The 19,342-nt window shown below is 40.6% G+C and overlaps 1 protein-coding gene across 1 annotated transcript in view; it reads left to right on the forward strand.

Moving 5' to 3' along the window:
- Nucleotides 1-8,150: 8,150 nt before the first annotated feature.
- The window catches only part of igsf9bb (immunoglobulin superfamily, member 9Bb), a 100,395-nt gene continuing 89,203 nt past the window's right edge, over nucleotides 8,151-19,342 (forward strand). Inside the window, exon 1 of the mRNA XM_063011931.1 lies at nucleotides 8,151-8,512. Coding sequence (XP_062868001.1) covers nucleotides 8,449-8,512 — 64 coding nt within the window. The 5' untranslated portion in view covers nucleotides 8,151-8,448. The remainder of the gene's footprint in view (nucleotides 8,513-19,342) is intronic.

Below are 19,342 nucleotides of genomic sequence, written 5' to 3' on the forward strand. Positions count from 1 at the left end.
GTCTTTTTGATTGAAGAATCAATGGCCTTGAGTAGATGTGTACAGGCTAATCAATTGTAATTTATTTTACTGTATATGGCCGAACTTCAGAAATAATTAGAAGCCAAGGGTCGGTAGGAGCTGTAGAAATCTGAAATGGCTATGGTGCAAAGTACACAGATGACTACATTAGGATGATGTACTGTATAAGGAAATGCTGTAACTAAATAATGTATATTTTCACCAGTGGAGAACACAGGCCCAAGTGCAGACCTGGGCATTGTATGGCCCGCGAGCCACATCCGGCCCGCAAACAATCCCCAACCGGCCCACATGAGGTCAGTGGCAATTAAAAATCAGACGTAAATAAATTTACATCACACACGCCATATAACAGGATTGTTTTTATTTTGACGGGAGCGCTATGTCTTTACATTTCTGTAAGTTTGGATTTACGTGTGTGCGAGTGTATCCAGCTTCACCGTCGAACAGAACTGAGTGTGATTGATAGAAACGTTTTTTTACAAGTTTTTACGAGTTTTTAACAAGACATGGACTTCTGAAGTATTTATTTACTGAAGTCAGATGTAAAGCTGTTTAAGGATCACAATTTAGGGTTTAAATCGCTGTTAGGGTACTAAACAGAGACATACAAGAACATGAACGATGAGGAGCGTCACACCTGAAGCTTTGCTAACTACACTGCAAAAGCAACAAGGACTTTTTTATAAAGTTTAACACATTTAGGACTGAAGCAGTCAGGACCAGCTTTGTGATTTTAAAAAGAATATCAAACAATAACAAAGGACTGAAAAACAGCAAATGAGGTAATTAGACTATAATGAAATGAAATAATGTTGATGTTTTTACTCTGAGTACTTCTCATTTTCTGATTGTAACATCTAAACAGTAACAGATTATCAGAACTGTACAATTTACTGCTCTTTATAAAGAGATCAAATTAATATTGAGCAGAATTCAGTTCACCCTATTGGTCCGGCCCTCCACATCAGTCTCAGTTTCTTATGTGGCCCCTTGGAAAATTTAATTGCCCACCACTGCCCAAGTGGCTTTACATTGTCCTGTTTGTCAAGTTGTCAGTATTGGCAAATTGGCAAAGAACTGTGCTTTTAAAATATGCAACTCGGAGCAGAAAAAACACAAGAACACAAGAAAAGTAGTTACAGTATTGTCTATTGGAGTTACTTAAAAAGTTTAAAGCATTTCAGCAATCCATAATTAATAAAGCTTCTGTCCTTGTCTTTAAAAACCTCATAAATTCTACTTTTATTTGGTATAACCACTGTGTATGTACCCTTACTGAGAACTTCATCTAGGACAACTACAATATACAGAAAACATTGGTGTTTTCCTGGACAACCAATTGGCTTTTCTGGCTCATGTTGCTAACCTGAAATAATCATGATGGTTTTTCCTTTACAGCATTAGAACCACTTGGCCATTCCTCTCTGTGAACCTCAGATTCTTGACCAGTCTCTTGTCATTTCAAGACTGACTACTGCAACTCCCTCCTGTCAGGTCTTCCATTTTCCCCCATCAGAACATTCAAAATGAAGCCTCCCTGTCTTTTCAAACAGTTCAGATAAGTCTTGTGCTGTCTTCAAATGTCCAAAGATCCAAATTTTACTAATACTTAATTACATATTAACCGTTTTCCAATGTTTCTATGGACCCCTCAAAAAGTCCCATTAAGACAAAAAAGTGTCATCTTTTTTATCAGGTGATCAGTTACAATACAATTGTGCTGATTTACAGTGACCCTTTCCTCTGGAGGGCTGAAGCTCTGCAGAAGTACGTTAAACTTCTACCAACAATCAACATCAGCCAATTGAAGCATTGCTAATTAATTAATGAGTTAAACCAAGAGTGTAAAGGTAGAATGCTAAACTTTTTGGCCCTCCATGACTGGAGGCTTAAACCTCTGCAAAATGCCCCTTCACAACAAAACAGAGTAATTTGTTTCTGTAGGTGTCAGGTACGATTCTTCTGCTGAGCAAAATATATGTCTTAGGGCAGATCCAACAGAAATCAGTCTTCGTAGTTGACGTTTCTGCCATTTGTGCCCCTCCAAAGAACTCTCATAAACCCTTTTACTTTTTTGTCTTTACTGGACATAATTAGCATTTAGTCATACACTGAGCATGTAAGGATGTTATTCATGTAATAGTATAAAAAAATACACCTGGAAGCACTTGGAAGTTTTACATTAATAAAGGTGAGCTGATCCATATCTTGTGTTTTCACTATTACAAATGAGGTAGAAATATATGAAAAACATGATAAAATAAAACCGTTACAGTGTGATCAAAACAAGTGTTTTGTATCTCTCAGAATGTTTTCATTTAACCCGTCAGTCAGGTTAAAGACACCCTGAGCCCTGATCACAAATAATGACATCTTATAAAATACGACTGTAGGGTAAAAACGCAGTTTGTTTGTTTATTAGGATTTTAACGTCATGTTTTACACTTTGGTTACATTCATAACAGGAACGGTAGTTACTCATTACACAAGGTTCACAAGGTTATATCGAACACAGTCATGGACAATTTACCTCAATTGCATGTGTTTGGACTGTGGGAGGAACCAAAGCACCTGAAGGAAACCCACGCAGACACTGGGAGAACATGCAAACTCCACACAGAAAGGACCTGGACCACCCCACCTGGGGATCGAACCCAGGACCTTCTTGCTGTGAGGCGACAGTGCTACCCACTTAGCCACCGTGTCACCCTAAAAACACAATTTGTTGATAAGTGTGTCCTTGTAAACACTAGAACCTGTGCACCTTTAGCCACTTAAAACTCATGTGCCTCGCTCAAGTACCCAACAGGTCTGTCAGGGTCTCTGGCAGTCCTGAGATTTGAACTCAAAACATTCCAGTCTCAAACTGAAAACCTTAATCATTTAACTACCACACCCGCAAAAATCAATTTAGAAAACCAACCCTCCGAGTCCAAGGAGACATTAACACCCTCAGTGGAATCTGTGTAATGGCTCGTTGAGAAAATGAGTTTTTCAAGTAGCCGACAAGATTTCAGATTCACTTCTCTGAAACAGAAGATACAACAGAATTCAATCCAGGATTCATCATTGATGGTTTCTCCGTCAGATATTTACAGCTTTTCTGCCTGATAAAAAGGATGGTGTTAAAGACGTAAGGAGGCAGTGTTACTCACTGTTTCACTGATGAAGGTACAACACATAATGTGACTTGAGTATTAATATGAGCTGCTGATGGAGGTGTGTGCTTAATTTCAAGGCCTCTGAGCAAAGCATGTGTCATTAAGTGTGGGTCGGTGAGGAGAAGGTTTTTTCAAAACAGCCATTTTTTAAGGAATTTTAAAAATGACTATGACTTAAGTTTAATCAAATAAAATCTAAATCCAATATTTTATTAATATATATCCTAATATATAATATATATAAAATGTTATATGTTTTATATATATATATGTATATATAAAACAATATATAAAATATATATATAAAAATATAAATATTAAAAAAATATTAAAAAAATATAAAATATACAATAATGTTATTTATATATATTTAATGATATGAATGATAATTAATATCATTTAATGATAATAATAAAGTTATATGTTTGTATCATTATTTTATTCCTATTTACTGCTTCATCCCAAAAACACTGGACAAGGTTCCAATCCATTTCTGGGGATTACACACTCACCTGTTGCTTGTTGAAAAAAAGAAGAAATTATAACTCTAAGCTTCAGCAGAACTTTGTTATTCTTTAAAATAAGTCTTTATTAGTTGAATGAACAATTAAAATTAATGATTGTAGTATATTGTGCGGGCGGCACAGTGGCTGAGTGGGTAGCACTGTCGCCTCACAGCAAGAAGGTCCTGGGTTCGATCCCCAGACAGGGCGGTCCTGGTCCTTTCTGTGTGGAGTTTGCTTGTTCTCCCCGTGTCTGCATGGGTTTCCTCCGGGAGCTCCGGTTTCCTCCCACAGTCCAAAGACATGCAAGTGAGGTGAATTGGAGACACGGAATTGCCCTATAGGTGAGTGTGTGTGTGTATGTATGTGTGTGTGTATGTGTGTGTGTATGTGTGTTTGCCCTGTGATGGACTGGCGCCCCGTCCAGGTGAGTGAGTATATTGTGTTAATACTGCTATGTCACAATTACATAATATTGCTGATCTTAAAACCTACTGCTAGTCCATATGAGCTAAAGTTTAGTTACAATCCCCAAATCGTGTTTAAGATGTGTTGCAACCACTGTAAAAAGTTAAGAAGCTGTCACAAAATCTGAGTGAGAAAGATAATTAATTTATTGGACTTTCCAGCAAAACAGTGAGCCCAATCACACGTACAAATCAACCAAAGCTTGGTTAAGAAATCAGCCTTGGAATATTATGGAGTAGCCCTCCCAGTCTCCAGATTTAAATCCCATATACAGTGTATCACAAAAGTGAGTACACCCCTCACATTTCTGCAAATATTTCATTATATCTTTTCATGGGACAACACTATAGACATGAAACTTGGATATAACTTAGAGTAGTCAGTGTACAACTTGTATAGCAGTGTAGATTTACTGTCTTCTGAAAATAACTCAACACACAGCCATTAATGTCTAAATAGCTGGCAACATAAGTGAGTACACCCCACAGTGAACATGTCCAAATTGTGCCCAAAGTGTCAATATTTTGTGTGACCACCATTATTATCCAGCACTGCCTTAACTCTCCTGGGCATGGAATTCACCAGAGCTGCACAGGTTGCTACTGGAATCCTCTTCCACTCCTCCATGATGACATCACGGAGCTGGTGGATGTTAGACACCTTGAACTTCTCCACCTTCCACTTGAGGATGCGCCACAGGTGCTCAATTGGGTTTAGTCCATCACCTTTACCTTCAGCTTCCTCAGCAAGGCAGTTGTCATCTTGGAGGTTGTGTTTGGGGTCGTTATCCTGTTGGAAAACTGCCATGAGGCCCAGTTTTCGAAGGGAGGGGATCATGCTCTGTTTCAGAATGTCACAGTACATGTTGGAATTCATGTTTCCCTCAATGAACTGCAGCTCCCCAGTGCCAGCAACACTCATGCAGCCCAAGACCATGATGCTTCCACCACCATGCTTGACTGTAGGCAAGATACAGTTGTCTTGGTACTTCTCACCAGGTCGCCGCCACACATGCTGGACACCATCTGAGCCAAACAAGTTTATCTTGGTCTCGTCAGACCACAGGGCATTCCAGTAATCCATGTTCTTGGACTGCTTGTCTTCAGCAAACTGTTTGCTGGCTTTCTTGTGCATCCGCTTCCTTCTGGGATGACGACCATGCAGACCGAGTTGATGCAGTGTGCGGCGTATGGTCTGAGCACTGACAGGCTGACCTCCCACGTCTTCAACCTCTGCAGCAATGCTGGCAGCACTCATGTGTCTATTTTTTAAAGCCAACCTCTGGATATGACGCCGAACACGTGGACTCAACTTCTTTGGTCGACCCTGGCGAAGCCTGTTCCGAGTGGAACCTGTCCTGGAAAACCGCTGTATGACCTTGGCCACCATGCTGTAGCTCAGTTTCAGGGTGTTAGCAATCTTCTTATAGCCCAGGCCATCTTTGTGGAGAGCAACAATTCTATTTCTCACATCCTCAGAGAGTTCTTTGCCATGAGGTGCCATGTTGAATATCCAGTGGCCAGTATGAGAGAATTGTACCCAAAACACCAAATTTAACAGCCCTGCTCCCCATTTACACCTGGGACCTTGACACATGACACCAGGGAGGGACAACGACACATTTGGGCACAATTTGGACATGTTCACTGTGGGGTGTACTCACTTATGTTGCCAGCTATTTAGACATTAATGGCTGTGTGTTGAGTTATTTTCAGAAGACAGTAAATCTACACTGCTATACAAGTTGTACACTGACTACTCTAAGTTATATCCAAGTTTCATGTCTATAGTGTCGTCCCATGAAAAGATATAATGAAATATTTGCAGAAATGTGAGGGGTGTACTCACTTTTGTGATACACTGTAAAGCCGTTTGGTGGAATTTAAAGAAAGCAGTTGCAGCACAAAAGCCATCAAACCTTAATGAGCTGGAAGGTCTTGCACAGGAAGAATGGGCAAAAATGCCTCAAATGAGGCGGCAGAAGCCTGTTAGCACCTACCAAAATCATTTATTTTTTACACATCACCATAATACCTTTAAGGTGTGGGGGTGAAATATTTCCAATTGCAACTGTACTTTTGTGGACGTGTTCCTTACAACTGTATGTTAAAATTTGATCTCCACTGTAGCTTATTATATAATTCGCATTAAATTAAATTGGTAGAAGTGACCTAAAATCCAGAGAAATCAGTGAGTGGATAGTGCAAGAAGAAAGGATTGTTGGTAAAAGCCTACCTGTGATCCTCTTACCATAAAATCCTAACAGTATGGCATCTTCAGGGTATATAAGCTTTGGCAAAACACCAGTGATTCCATTACAAACACTGCCTCAAATAAAAAGAATAGCAGATTCTGCCTTTTAAAACAGAAATAGCTGTTACACCTAGCTGGAGGTTGGTCTGGTGCCATATCAGGTTGTGTTAGTGCCCTGAAGCTACCAATGAAAGGTTTTAACCCAAGCTGTAGTTAGTCTGTTTGAAGTTTGGCTTAATTTCGCTGTTTTTACCCACTTCTCCAAACATTGCTGGTAGGTGAACTGTCGGCTCTACATGTGTAAATGAGTAAATGTGAGTAATTAAGCACATGAGATTCCTGTAAACCTGTCAACAAACTGTGACCCGACCAGGACAAAATGTTTTAAAGAATATAACAAATAAATGATCTCCAAAAGTCTGTTACTTTTCAGATATTCCATCGTGAACTTCTGCGCGTTTAATTATTGTCCTGCCACAAAAGAAGTAGCTTCAGCTCACAAACTGAATTTCCTTAAGAATTTCTAGAGACAGAGTGGAACTTATTGCTCCCTTATTAATGGGAAGTCATCCAGGTCCTGATGCAGCAAAACACCCCTACAGCATCCCACTTTTACTGGCATCTTTAAATGTTGTATATGCTTTTTGTAAGACGTAATAAAACTCTTGTTGTCCCTAGAGGGTTTTTTTAAACTAATTTTATTAGCCTGTCCATTATGTCTGCACAGGAGGAACTGATGATTCTCTGGGCTAGCAGTGATTTACTCTTTTCTGCCCTTCCAAAATACAACTAAAAACAAACACCTTCCCTCTTTCTTGGCCTTTTTGGTATTGTGGAGTCATGAACACCAACCTGGGCTACAAACTTGTCTGCAATTCAGATGTTTTCTGGAGTCATTTAGCTCTAAGTGTAGTTTGGTGGAGTCCTAAAGCATAGACTGGGACAAATGCCCCAGGAATTTAATTGTCATTTAGACTAAGAAGTAAGATTTTACACTCTGTTGATGCATGCTCAATAATCCAGGTACACAAATCCACAAAGTTGAATCAGACTGAAGAAGTCATTCGTATTGAGTGACGAAACATATCTCTACAACAAACTTGTGTCCAGATGAACTGATTCAACTTTGTGGAAGATTTTACACTGTTGGATGAAATCAAGCCTGGCTGTGTTCTGTTAGGTAAACTGGATTACCTTGCTAATTATTTATTAAACCTGGATATCAACCAGCTGCGCCAACATGTCATGCCACCATGAATGAATAAACGAAAGATCAGGTCAAAGTTTGTGACACCCGGCGATTGCCCTGTCCCTGTACTGTTGCCCTGTCCAGGGCGGGTTCCTGTCTTGCGCCCAACGCCATCCTGACCAGAATAAAGTGGTATGCCAAAAATAAATATGTGTGGTCAAACCGTGCCAGATGCGCACAGCTTGAACGTTTCATCTCTTTACATTTCTGGCCGGGGTTCTTGAGTCCAGCGCGGTCCGGCCCGGCTCGGCTCGGTGCGTCTCCGCTATTGCGCATGATACTGCGGCGGCGCTCCGTTTCGCGCCGCAACTCACCTTGAAGCAGCTCTGAGCGTCTGTGTTTTTTTTTTTCTTTACCTCAAAGAGCGACGCCGCTGCGACCAATCCCCGCCCCAATCCCTCCCACGTCCACCAATGAGATCGAAGCGGGGGTGGTGCCAAGGAGCTAAATTCTGGGGTTTGGTTTTCCGCCGGCGTCGCTGTGTATCTGAAGGCGCGTCGGGCCGCCTCTCGCTGGTGCAGGTGCTCCGGCTCTACAGAGAGAGAGTGAGAGAGTGTGAGAGAGTGTGAGAGAGTGTGAGCAAGCCAGAGGGATGCGAAAAGGAGAGAAGGGGATGAAGAAGGGCGAGAATGAAGGGATGCGCCGAAGGGAAGGGTGCAGAGCATGAATGAGAGGGATTTCATCAGCTGCCAGTGCGTCGCGCATCCCCGGGGCTCGCCTAGGAATGATCTGTTACTGAAAGGGGCACTTTGAGATATGATGAGCTCTCTTACTGGCTGGCAATAGTACTATGATTTGGTATGTGGCCACTTTGATAGCAAGTGTGTTCAGCGCCAGAGGAACGGCCGCTCAAGGTGAGTTGAAGTGCAACGTTGGGTGCCCGTCCGTGCCCAACTTGCATTTAGTCTCATTCAGTGCTTTTTGGAATCTTTTAAAAGAGGTCAGACCAGAGTCATTTCTGATGCATGCACATTCTGCACTGTGGCACTTTCCTTACTATAGTTATGTGTAGGAGACATCTGTGATACACCAAGTCGAAAAACTAGAGAACATACCAGGCTGCATGCAGGTAACTTATTAAATTTCGGTAGGGAGCCAGTGTAGCCTGGCATGCTTTGATATTTCGGTCTCTAAACTATTTTGCACCAAACGTATTGCTAAAATGCAATAACATGATGATAGCCATTAGAACATCTCTCTTATCACTCTAATCATGATCTCTGCACTGTAGCTTCCTGTGGGTAAAACATGCCATGCTTTTGTATCTAGTTCAGTGTTCTGCACTGTAAACTATTTCTGCATGGTGCACCTGTGCAGTACCATGATGTAATCTCTCCAGTTAATACACACTTCACCACTTCACCCAAAGATCTTTCAGGTACTAGTCATACTGTCCTAGAGCTTTTTAACACAAATTTACTGCATTATAAACTACAAGCTGATGACATCCCTGATAATGCTACATATTTTCTTTGCTTTGTTTGATTATGCTCTCTTTGCATAAGCTTTAGCTGGGGGACCAAATCTAGCCAGGGGAAAGGGGGGGTGTCCTGTCATTTTAAAACACTCCTGCCACATCGACCACTGATAGGAACAATGAGAGATCCTAACATTATTAAGCCAGTAAGTGAAATATGTTCATTCATAATTATGACATTGGCTTTAGCATTTAAAACTTTGTGATACCAAAAGGAGGTGGTCAGCCAAAACCAGTCAAATTGACAAATTCTCCTGCTCAGTTTGCTAGCACAGCTAAAGCACAAATGCCACCAAGCACATCAGCACACTGGTCCTAAATAATAGAGGTGATCATACATACACGACGATCCTTTGTATTTTTAATTAGGAAACTGTCCATTCTGAGACCTGTATGAATGGGATCTTGTGCTCCTGTGCCATACCTTGCCATGTCTCCCAGTCCCAGCCATACACATTTTCCTAATGAGGTTATAATAGTTTGATAGCAGCTTAACAAATAGTCTATTAGAGTGTAATACCTATTTTAAATCCTGATTTGTTTGATTTCAGTAAGTAAAACTGAACTGGCACAGTGGATATTGCATTAACACTGTCTGTTCCTGCCTAGCATTTGTAGGTACCACAAAACCCACTGCCACCCTGAACATGATTAAGTGGTTAGTGAAATTAATAAATAAACAAAAATCTAATCAGCATGATACACTTAACATTCTTGATGCAACCTCTAAGAACTTCACATGTTCAAATAGATAAGAATGTTGTTTAGGTAATTCGGTATGAAATGTCTGGAGTACTGGCTCCTCCTGGTCACAATGTCTCCTTCTGGTGTACATGCCAACTGTTTTCTGGACAGGGTTATGGAAAAGATTCAAATAGATACCTTTGTAAAAGGTAAAAACTAAAAATTGGTGCGTCCTTCTTTACTCCAATAGTAACTTCTATAGCATGCAGTTGCAAATGTGCCCACCAGAGGTCCAAACTGTGGCAGAGGAGTTTAAGCTGTGGTACAGAAATGGTACAAACAGTCCTTTTCACTGTGGCTTTCTCATTCACGACTTAATAGAGCTTGCATTGTGTTCCCGTTCTAAAGCAAAAAAAAAACTGGCAAAGGTGGCACCAAGGTGGCACGACACATCAGCTTGTGTCTAACTAAGGGAAGAGTCTGGCTGTGCAGTGCCGGCCACGCAGCGTGCTGCATATGCTCCACGTTTCTCTCCTCTGCAGAAGCTGCCGCCTTCTGCTCCAGCACTGCTGCTCCAAGCTGTCTCCTGGCAAACACGACTCCCTGGCTATAACCCTGGGACTAGGCCAGTGCCTGGCTCCTGACTTCTCTGCTCTGTCAACACCTATGTAGAGAAGCAGCGTTAAGCTGATGAGCTGGTCATGATGAGGTCTGCGGCCCGGCAGCTGAAAAACAGCGGGGTGGTTTGTACTTGTTGAAACTTCTCACAGCTTCCCGGAAGGAAGAGCAAATATTTAATCGAAACATATGCACAATCATTTCAGTTTGAGTTAAACTCAGCATGTCTAATCTCTATACTGGCGAGAATGCTGCTCTGATGATTCAGAATTACCCTGGCTTGTGTGCTGCCAAGGGGAGCGAAGTATGTAGATAGACTAGAACAGTGTTTTTTTTCTTTTTCTGTGTAGGTATTAATTACTTTTGCACAATTTTGGCCCATATGTTTTATAAACTTTTCTACAAGGTTAGGTAGAGATTGGTGGTGTACAGTCATTTTGAGGTCTCATCACAGATGTTTAGTTGGGTTGAAATTAGGACATTAATTTCCTTTGTTTAAAATCTGTGTTGTTTTGTTTGTGTTTTTGTGATTTTACCTGCTGAAAGTGACTTCCTTTAGATCAAAAAACCTGGGTAAAATAGTTTTTTCAGCTATAACAACAGCCACTTCTCTGAGAAGACTTCTCACTAGAAGTATGTCTGTGGGAATTTGTGCCTATTCAGTAAAAAGAGCATTTGTATGGCTGGGCACTAGTGTTGCTCAAAAAAGCCTCAGTTTATGTTCCTTTTCTTTTCATACCTGTTTAGTTGGGCTGACGTCAGGGCTCTGTGCAGAATGCTGGAGTTTCTTTAAACCGAGCTTTTCTTCATGTGTTTATAGACTGCAAAGGGCGGCACGGTGGCTCGGTGGGTAGCACTGTCGCCTCACAGCAAGAAGGTCCTGGGTTTGATCTCCAGGCGGGGCGGTCCGGGTCCTTTCTGTGCTGAGTTTGCATGTTCTCCCTGTGTCTGAGTGGGTTTCCTCCGGGAGCTCCGGTTTCCTCCCACAGTCCAAGAACATGCGGCCAGGTTAATTGGAGCCACTAAATTGCCCTATAGGTGAATGGGTGTGTGTGTGTATGTGTGTGTATGTGTGTCTGCCCTGCGATGGACTGGCATCCCGTCCAGGGTGTTACTGTGTGCCTTGCGCCCATTGAAAAGCTGGGATAGGCTCCAGCACCCCCCGCGACCCTAATTGGATAAGCGGTTGACAGTGAGTGAGTGAGTAAGTGATTGATTTATTACACCTGTTATTAATTGTTTTTGCTGATACACATAAATTCAAATATTAGAATAGGTGTCCCAATACTTTTGTCCATATAGTGATATATACTGATATAAATATAATACAGAGTTAATAACAAGATAAATTGAAAATACAGGAACAGTAATGTAGAGATGATGAGAAAAACATATTAGGGTTTAGCTGGTTTGCAGACCAGAGGATCCCACTTTCTGATGGGTGAAAGGTCACTGGTTTGACACACAAAAGATTCATCTTGTATTTGACCACACTCTGGGAAGCATTGTCAGTGTTTCTCTAAAAAGACCATGTCCTCCTCTAGGGCATCTCATGGTAGCTCAGCAGTTAAGGTGCTGGACTAGTAATAGGAAGGTTGTTGGTACGGCAAGTTGCCACTGTTGGACCCCTGAGCAAGGCCCTTAACCCGCATTTTTTTAATAGTGTTTAGTCACAATTGTAAGTTGGTTTGGGTAAAACCTTCTGTTAAATTCTATTAATGTAAATGTGAAGGTGCTTTCTGGTGAGCTGAAGTGGCTATTACAGGCTGTGAAACTTACTCGTTATCTCAGGACACAGACCGGGGCAGACTTTGGGAACAGCAACTGTGGCAAGGCGCAGACACTTTGATTCCTAAAGCCTGGTCCTAGTTAAAACAGGCCTAATCAGGTCAGTTCCAAAGCAGTTTGTGTGAACATACCATCTCACCTGTCACCTGACCAACTTGGAGGTCAAGTGAGCCCTTATAAAAGTTGTAATGGACATAGAAGAAGAGGTGCCATTTATTTAATTGTTTTGGCCACTAGATTCACTAAAACCATTAGATCAGTGGTTCTCAGGTGCAGGTGACCCACTGCTCAGTTTCAAGTTTTCTTTACTGTCCACACGTCTGATCCAGATTGTCACTTGATTGACAGGCCCTTCATGCAGAGGTTTGGTTTTAAAAAGCCCTTGTCTTTAAGCACTTTTAAAACCGTCTCATCTTACACTCCTTTATCTTGGTTCAGTGGCGTGAGGGTAACTGCTGTCTCTGTGCCATGCCTGGATTCATTTTCCCCTCTCTCAGCACTTCAAAGGCCATTTCCTGTCTCTGAAACACTTCATTCTAAGCAGTCTGTCTCTAGTCTGCTGCCACAGCCTGACAGAGAAGCATGTGTTCCAGTCAGGACTCCCACAGGGACTGTGTGAAGCTTTCAGTCATTATTAAAGAAGACATTTAAATCTGTACACGTTTTCTTTCTCTTAGGTTGGTTTGATTTTAATAGTGGGTGGGTGCGCAGGTCAGGTTTCAAGTCACTTTTAGAATTAGCTTTGTGTTACCAGAAAACTTTTCAATGAATGGACTGCTGGCTCCAACGAAATGAAACGATCATTATGTGATACTTACTTTTGCAGATGATACAGTGGGAATTATTTATTCATTTGTTTTAAGGTATTTAATAACACTAACACATCTGGATTTACAGCCAGGCTACCTGACATGACATCACTTACTATCATGTGTGTTAACAACGTTCAAGTCAGTATTAGTCTTTGTGTCTGAACTGACATTGTCAGGAAACTTAACGCCAATTTTCCAGTTCCTAAACTGTGATCCCACTGTAGCTCTTACTAATAAGGCATATTTGGGAAGCTCAGCAGTTGAATAGACCAGTCCACCATGCTGAGAGTTTTACTTTTCAAGTTTAAGTGTTAGCTGTGCTGCCGACCGGGCCAGTGCTCAAAAGACATAGTTTGTGGTGTCTATGTTGAAGTGCCAGCACAAATAGTGAAGAGCAAAGTAAATCCACTGCTGACTTTTTACATGCTTTATTGTTTTGGGATATTGATTTTGAATGGATATCATTACTATTTTTACCTATCAGTCTACACCTAATCAACCATAATGATGAAGTAAAAACATGTTTTTAGAGTTTTTTAAAAATAAATTAAAAACCAGAGACTGAAATCTCACAAAAGTTTTCAGACCCTCTTCTGCGACACTCCAAATTGTGGTTCGGTCAATCCTGTTTGCTTTAATTATTCTTCAAATGAGTCCATCTGATGCCATTTAAATTGATGACATATTTTGAAAAGGCACACAGCTGGGTCTATAAGGGCCCAGAATCTACACTGCATTATCAGGAAAAAACAAGCCACAAAGTCCAAAGGAACTGTCTGTGTATCTCTGTGATTGAACTGTGGCAAGGCAAAGATCAGAGAAGAAAATAAAACAACATCTTTGAGTATCTTTAAGAGTTCCCAGGACTCAGTGGTCTCAATTATTTTGAAATGCAAGATAAGGTATCTACAAAGTTACTTCTACAAAGTGTTTAATTAAGGGTCTGAATACTTTTTGAATATAGATAGATAGATAGATAGATAGATAGATAGATAGATAGATAGATAGATAGATAGATAGATGATAGATAGACAGACAGACAGACAGACAGACAGACAGATAGATAGATAGATGATAGATAGACAGACAGACAGACAGACAGATAGATAGATAGATAGATTAGATAGATAGATAGATAGATAGATAGATAGACAGATAGACAGATAGATAGATAGATAGATAGATAGATAGATAGACAGATAGACAGATAGACCGATAGATCGATAGATAGATAGATAGATAGATAGACAGATTAGATAGATAGACAGACAGACAGACAGACAGACAGACAGACAGACAGACAGACAGATAGATTAGATAGACAGACAAACAGACAGACAGACAGACAGACAGACAGATAGATAGATGATAGATAGATAGATTAACCTTGTGAACTGATTAACCTTGTGTAATGAGTAACTACCGTTCCTGTCATGAATGTAACCAAAGCGTAAAACATGACGTTAAAATACAAATAAACAAACAAACATTTCAAATAAATGTGCATACAACACAGAATAAAAAAGCTAAAAAGTTTCACAGGAATATCTATGTACATGTAAACATTACATGTTGGTGTATGCATAGCATATAATAATGGTATGTATTTATTATAAATTATTATGAATTATTGAAGTGTCTGATTGACGCTGTTAGGAAAGATTTCCTGTAGCATTCAGTTCTGCATCTAGGAGGAATCATTCTATGACTGAAGGTGCCCTGTCAACACCTCCAAGGCATGAAGTGGGTGTGAAGGATTTGTGATTATTGAGTTTTGTGAGCATAATTGAGACCCAGTTATGGTGGTGGCCTTCTTGATAAGTTTATTAATTCTGTTTGTGTCTGTTGTTCGAGCGCCCTCAAAAGGGGCCTGCTGATGTTGAATGACTTGAGCCTTCTTAAAAAGTACGGTCTGCTTTGCCCCTTTTTGTACACTGTCTCCATATGTCTGAACCAGTCCAGCTTGCTGTCCAGGTGCTGAACTCCAAGGTACAAAATATGAGCTTTCAGTTTTAGATTTTTAATGCATTTTCAAAGAAACATTTTCACTTCATCATTATGAGTAATTGTTGGACGTTAAACACTTGGTCCACGTTTTCGTCACCAGACCATCAGTTTCTGTTGCACTTAATGTTTCTGAGCTCATGTAGTGATCATCTTCCGCCCCGAGGCTGCCATACAGTTTAATAAAATCCAGCAACCCACATGTCAGCCAACGAGTATGTGGGCCAACACTGACTCAGGATCTCCTGTTACTGAAGGCTTAGGTTTCCACTGTAAAACATTCACTTTCTTTTTCTGACTGATCATGTCTATGCTTTTTACAGTGTCAGGTTTTCAAAAATACTCACTTAAAGCATGTTTTTCAACACAGGGTCATGAAACACAGGAGAATAAATCAGACGGTTGTTTTTCTCTGAGCAGAGGAGGTCAGGGATAAGGAAAGGCCTGGTTTACTCACATTTTACATTGTAAGGGAAGTTCAAACCAAACGGTTACTGTTAAACTGATCACACATCATATCATATATTCACCTGTTCACAATAAAACCTATAAAATAATCAATGCCTTTTTGATCAATTAAAGTTTTATTAAAAGTATTGGATATCCGCTAGCGCTCCAGCGTTGAGATTCTGAACTCCTCGGTTCGAAATTCGGCGTCGCCAACGGTCGGCTGGGCACCATCTAGCGGGCATAATTGGCAGTGCCTGCAGGGAGGGATGACCGGAATATGTGGGCAGGGTCGTCAAACGCTGTGTGAGGACCCTGATTGGTGGATAGAGGCGCCTGTGCAGAGTGCATGGGTGGAAAAGGGTTCCGTTAAGGCGTGAGCAGCAAAATACCCACCTCAACTGCAAAAAATTTAGGATTCCCAGCAGCGGAAGACAAATTGACTACGCTAAATTGGGAGAAAATGGGAGAAAAACGCATGAAATATATATATACAGTATGTGAAAAAAAACAGAGGCTGTAGGTGTGCTAAAACTTTTATATCCTTACTCAACTCGGATCAAATATACTACACAAGATCTTTTCGGGTGTAAAGGATTAATGTTTGATCAATCTCTCCCTGCACACAGCTGCTTGACAGAAGTGCTCTTCATCCATTTTGAGTAGAAATGTACAGAACTCAACATACAGTATCTCTGTATGAAACTATCAGAATATTTATTTTCTTTACCTCAGTGCATCTAACAAAGATAACGCATTAATTACTAGTGGAAGATGATTAAATCATTGTTTTTTAGTTTTGTTTAGTTTCGTTTTTCTGGTAAAGTGGTTCAAAAATAAAATTGTATTTTATTTTTCCCATAGGATGGAATTAAATTTGTAGTTTAGGTTTTTTATAGCTATATATGTTCTTTTTAAATACAGCTTCATTTTAGGTATAATTGAATAGTGATGTGTTATTAGGCATTTCAAATAAGTAGAACTGTCGCCTCACAGCAAGAAGGTCCTGGCTTCGATCCCTAGGTGGGGCGGTCTGGGTACTTTCTGTGTGGAGTTTGCATGTTTTCCCCGTGTCTGCATGGGTTTTGATTTTCTTTCCAATACTCAATTCAAATGCTTGGTTGTCTTTTGGATTTGCCATGGTACCATTAACAACTTGGTTGAAGTTCAGGTTTTTAGGTTCAAGGTTTGCTAGGAAATGCTGGGAAACACCCCTAACAGTGACAGAAAGAACCACTGTGATTAAGGCACCAACAGAAGATGTTCCGTATACAGAGCTATTCAGAAGAGCCATGTGGAATGTAGTTAAATATTCATGACTCTGGTATAGTACTTAAGGTCAGATAGTTACTGTTTTCATCTCCTCAACATATGAAAGCCCCTCTCATAAGCAGGAACAGGAAATCAGCCTATTTTATTGATAGCATCAGTGAATGAATACAGTAATACAGACTGATACAGGCATGTAACAGTGCAGATCCTGTCTGACCAGCTATGATGTACGGATAGCTTCATGCACATTTGTACAGTTGGAAATGCATTCAGATTCACTTCTGTTTTCCAGTCAGTTTTACGTATGTATGTAATGGCTCCTGTGATGTTCTCCTGAAATTTAATATTGATTTATTTATTAGGATTTTAACGTCATGTTTTACACTTTGGTTACATTCATGACTGAAACGGTACTTATTCATTACACAAGATTCATCAGTTAATGTCAAACAGTCATGGACAGTTTTGTATCTCCAATTTACCTGACTGCATGTCTTTGGACTGTGGGAGAAAACCAGAACTCCTGTAGGAAAACCACGCTGACACAGGAAGAACATGCAAACTCCACACATGGGGATCAAACCCAGGACCTTCTTGCTGTGAGGCAACAGTGCTACCTACTTAGCCACCGTGCCGCCTGGAATTTTATATGTTTTCTGGCAAAGAATCCCTCCTAACTTAAATGTATGTACCATCAGGAAATAGAATCCTTAGTGTTTGGGCAAGAAAACTACAGACTTGTTGGTACCTTAGTAAAACGAAATATCATAATTCATATCAGATCATCAAGATGTTTTAGGCGGCATTGTGGTGCAGTGGGTAGCTCTGTCGCCTTACAGCAGGCATGGCCTTGGTTTGATTCCCCTGCCATGCAGCCAGTGTCCTTTATATGTGGAGTTTGTATGTTCTCCCTGTGTCCAGGCTTAATTCCTCCTGGTGCTCTGGTTTCCTCTCCCCAAGACATGCAGTTAGGCTAACTGTTGCTACTAAAAATTCCCAAAGTGTGATTGTGTCTATAAATGTGTGTGTGCCCTGTGATGGACTGGCGACCTGTCCAGAGTGTTTCCTGTCTTTCGCCCAATGGACTGGACCAATCGATTGGACCAGGATGAAGAATGAATGAATGAATGATTTTAAAATGTTCACACTGGGTGCTACTTTTAGGAAGAGCTACTTCTGTCTGTGAGCGGTAGAAAACAATGGCGTACACAACCCTTGATGAATGTAGAATGTCTGTACTGTTATGTAGAATATTATATTATTATATATGTGCAGTGCGTATTTTACTGTTTATTAACTTAAATGAACAGCTACACAGTTTTATGTGGATTTTCCAGATTGCCTAGGCACCCCACCCCTAATATCGCCAAGTGTAAGATATCTATTATTGAGGAAGATAAAATTTCATTTCTCCTGTCATGACCAAAAATCTCACTTGTTTAAGTTTTGCTTGACCAGGTCCAGTTTTTCCAGAAGGGTTCGGCTGATTAGTGCTGGCTAGCCACTACTGTCTCTCAGCCACATTGGTGTCCCAGTGCTCATGGTGGTGCCAATACCATCGTTGGCATGGAAGTCCTTCTGCACACAAATGCCACATAATTATGCCTGGCACATTTAACAGTCTGTTTTCTGAATATAGATCCAAAGTGTAGAAGAATTGGCATGTAAGATTAGATTAGAAATTAGTGGAATTGAAACAGTGAAACCACTCCTGTACGAATCATTGAGTTTTAAGTCTGGTTTAATGATTTCATCTACAGAATTGCAGCAGTGTGGTTCACACAGGGTGTAAAAGTAATTGTCCCCTTTCCGACTGGCTCTGTTAATGTAGTGTAACACTGAATGATTTCAGATCATAAAAACAACACATTTTGCAAACGATCCCTCTGTTAACTAATTATGCAAATTGACAAAATAAAAATAATTTTTTAAACTTAAAAAAAAAAACTTTGTGAACTTATGTCTGTAAAAAGCAAACACAGTTTTATAGTAAACACAAAAAACCATCATCTCATTCAGTACCATGCTGTACCACATAGTATAATGATGTGGAGGTGCCTAGCTGCATTCAGACCTAGAAAACTTGCTATATTTGAGGGATTTATTTTATTTTCTATTATCAAATTTTCAATGAGGATGGAGTTCTCTGCTGAGTCTGGTTCCTCTCAAGGTTTCTTCCTGTAATTTTAGGGAGGTTTTCTCTACCACTGTCGCCCTTGGCCTGCTTAACAGGGGTTTTTTGATCTGTTGGTCCTGAAGTTGCTTTGAGGCAATGTCTATTGTAAAAAGTGCTATACAAATACATTTGACTTGACTTTGACTTAACTAAGTCAAACTAGGGCAGTGGTAGGTCAGTGGTTAAGGTACTGGACTATTGAGTTCCTTGGTTCAAGTCCCACCATTGCCAAATTACCATGATTAGGGCCCTGAGCTAACCATGAGATCATCAAATGTCTAAGGCAGCATGGTGGCTCAGTGGGTAGCTCTGTCGCAGCCAGGGTCCTTTCTGTGTAGAGTTTGTATGTTCTCCCTGTGTATGGGCTTGATTTATCCGGGTGCTCTGGTTTCCTCTCCCCATGAAA

Source organism: Trichomycterus rosablanca, chromosome 16, assembly GCF_030014385.1.
Source record: "Trichomycterus rosablanca isolate fTriRos1 chromosome 16, fTriRos1.hap1, whole genome shotgun sequence".
NCBI classification, from domain to species: domain Eukaryota; kingdom Metazoa; phylum Chordata; class Actinopteri; order Siluriformes; family Trichomycteridae; genus Trichomycterus; species Trichomycterus rosablanca.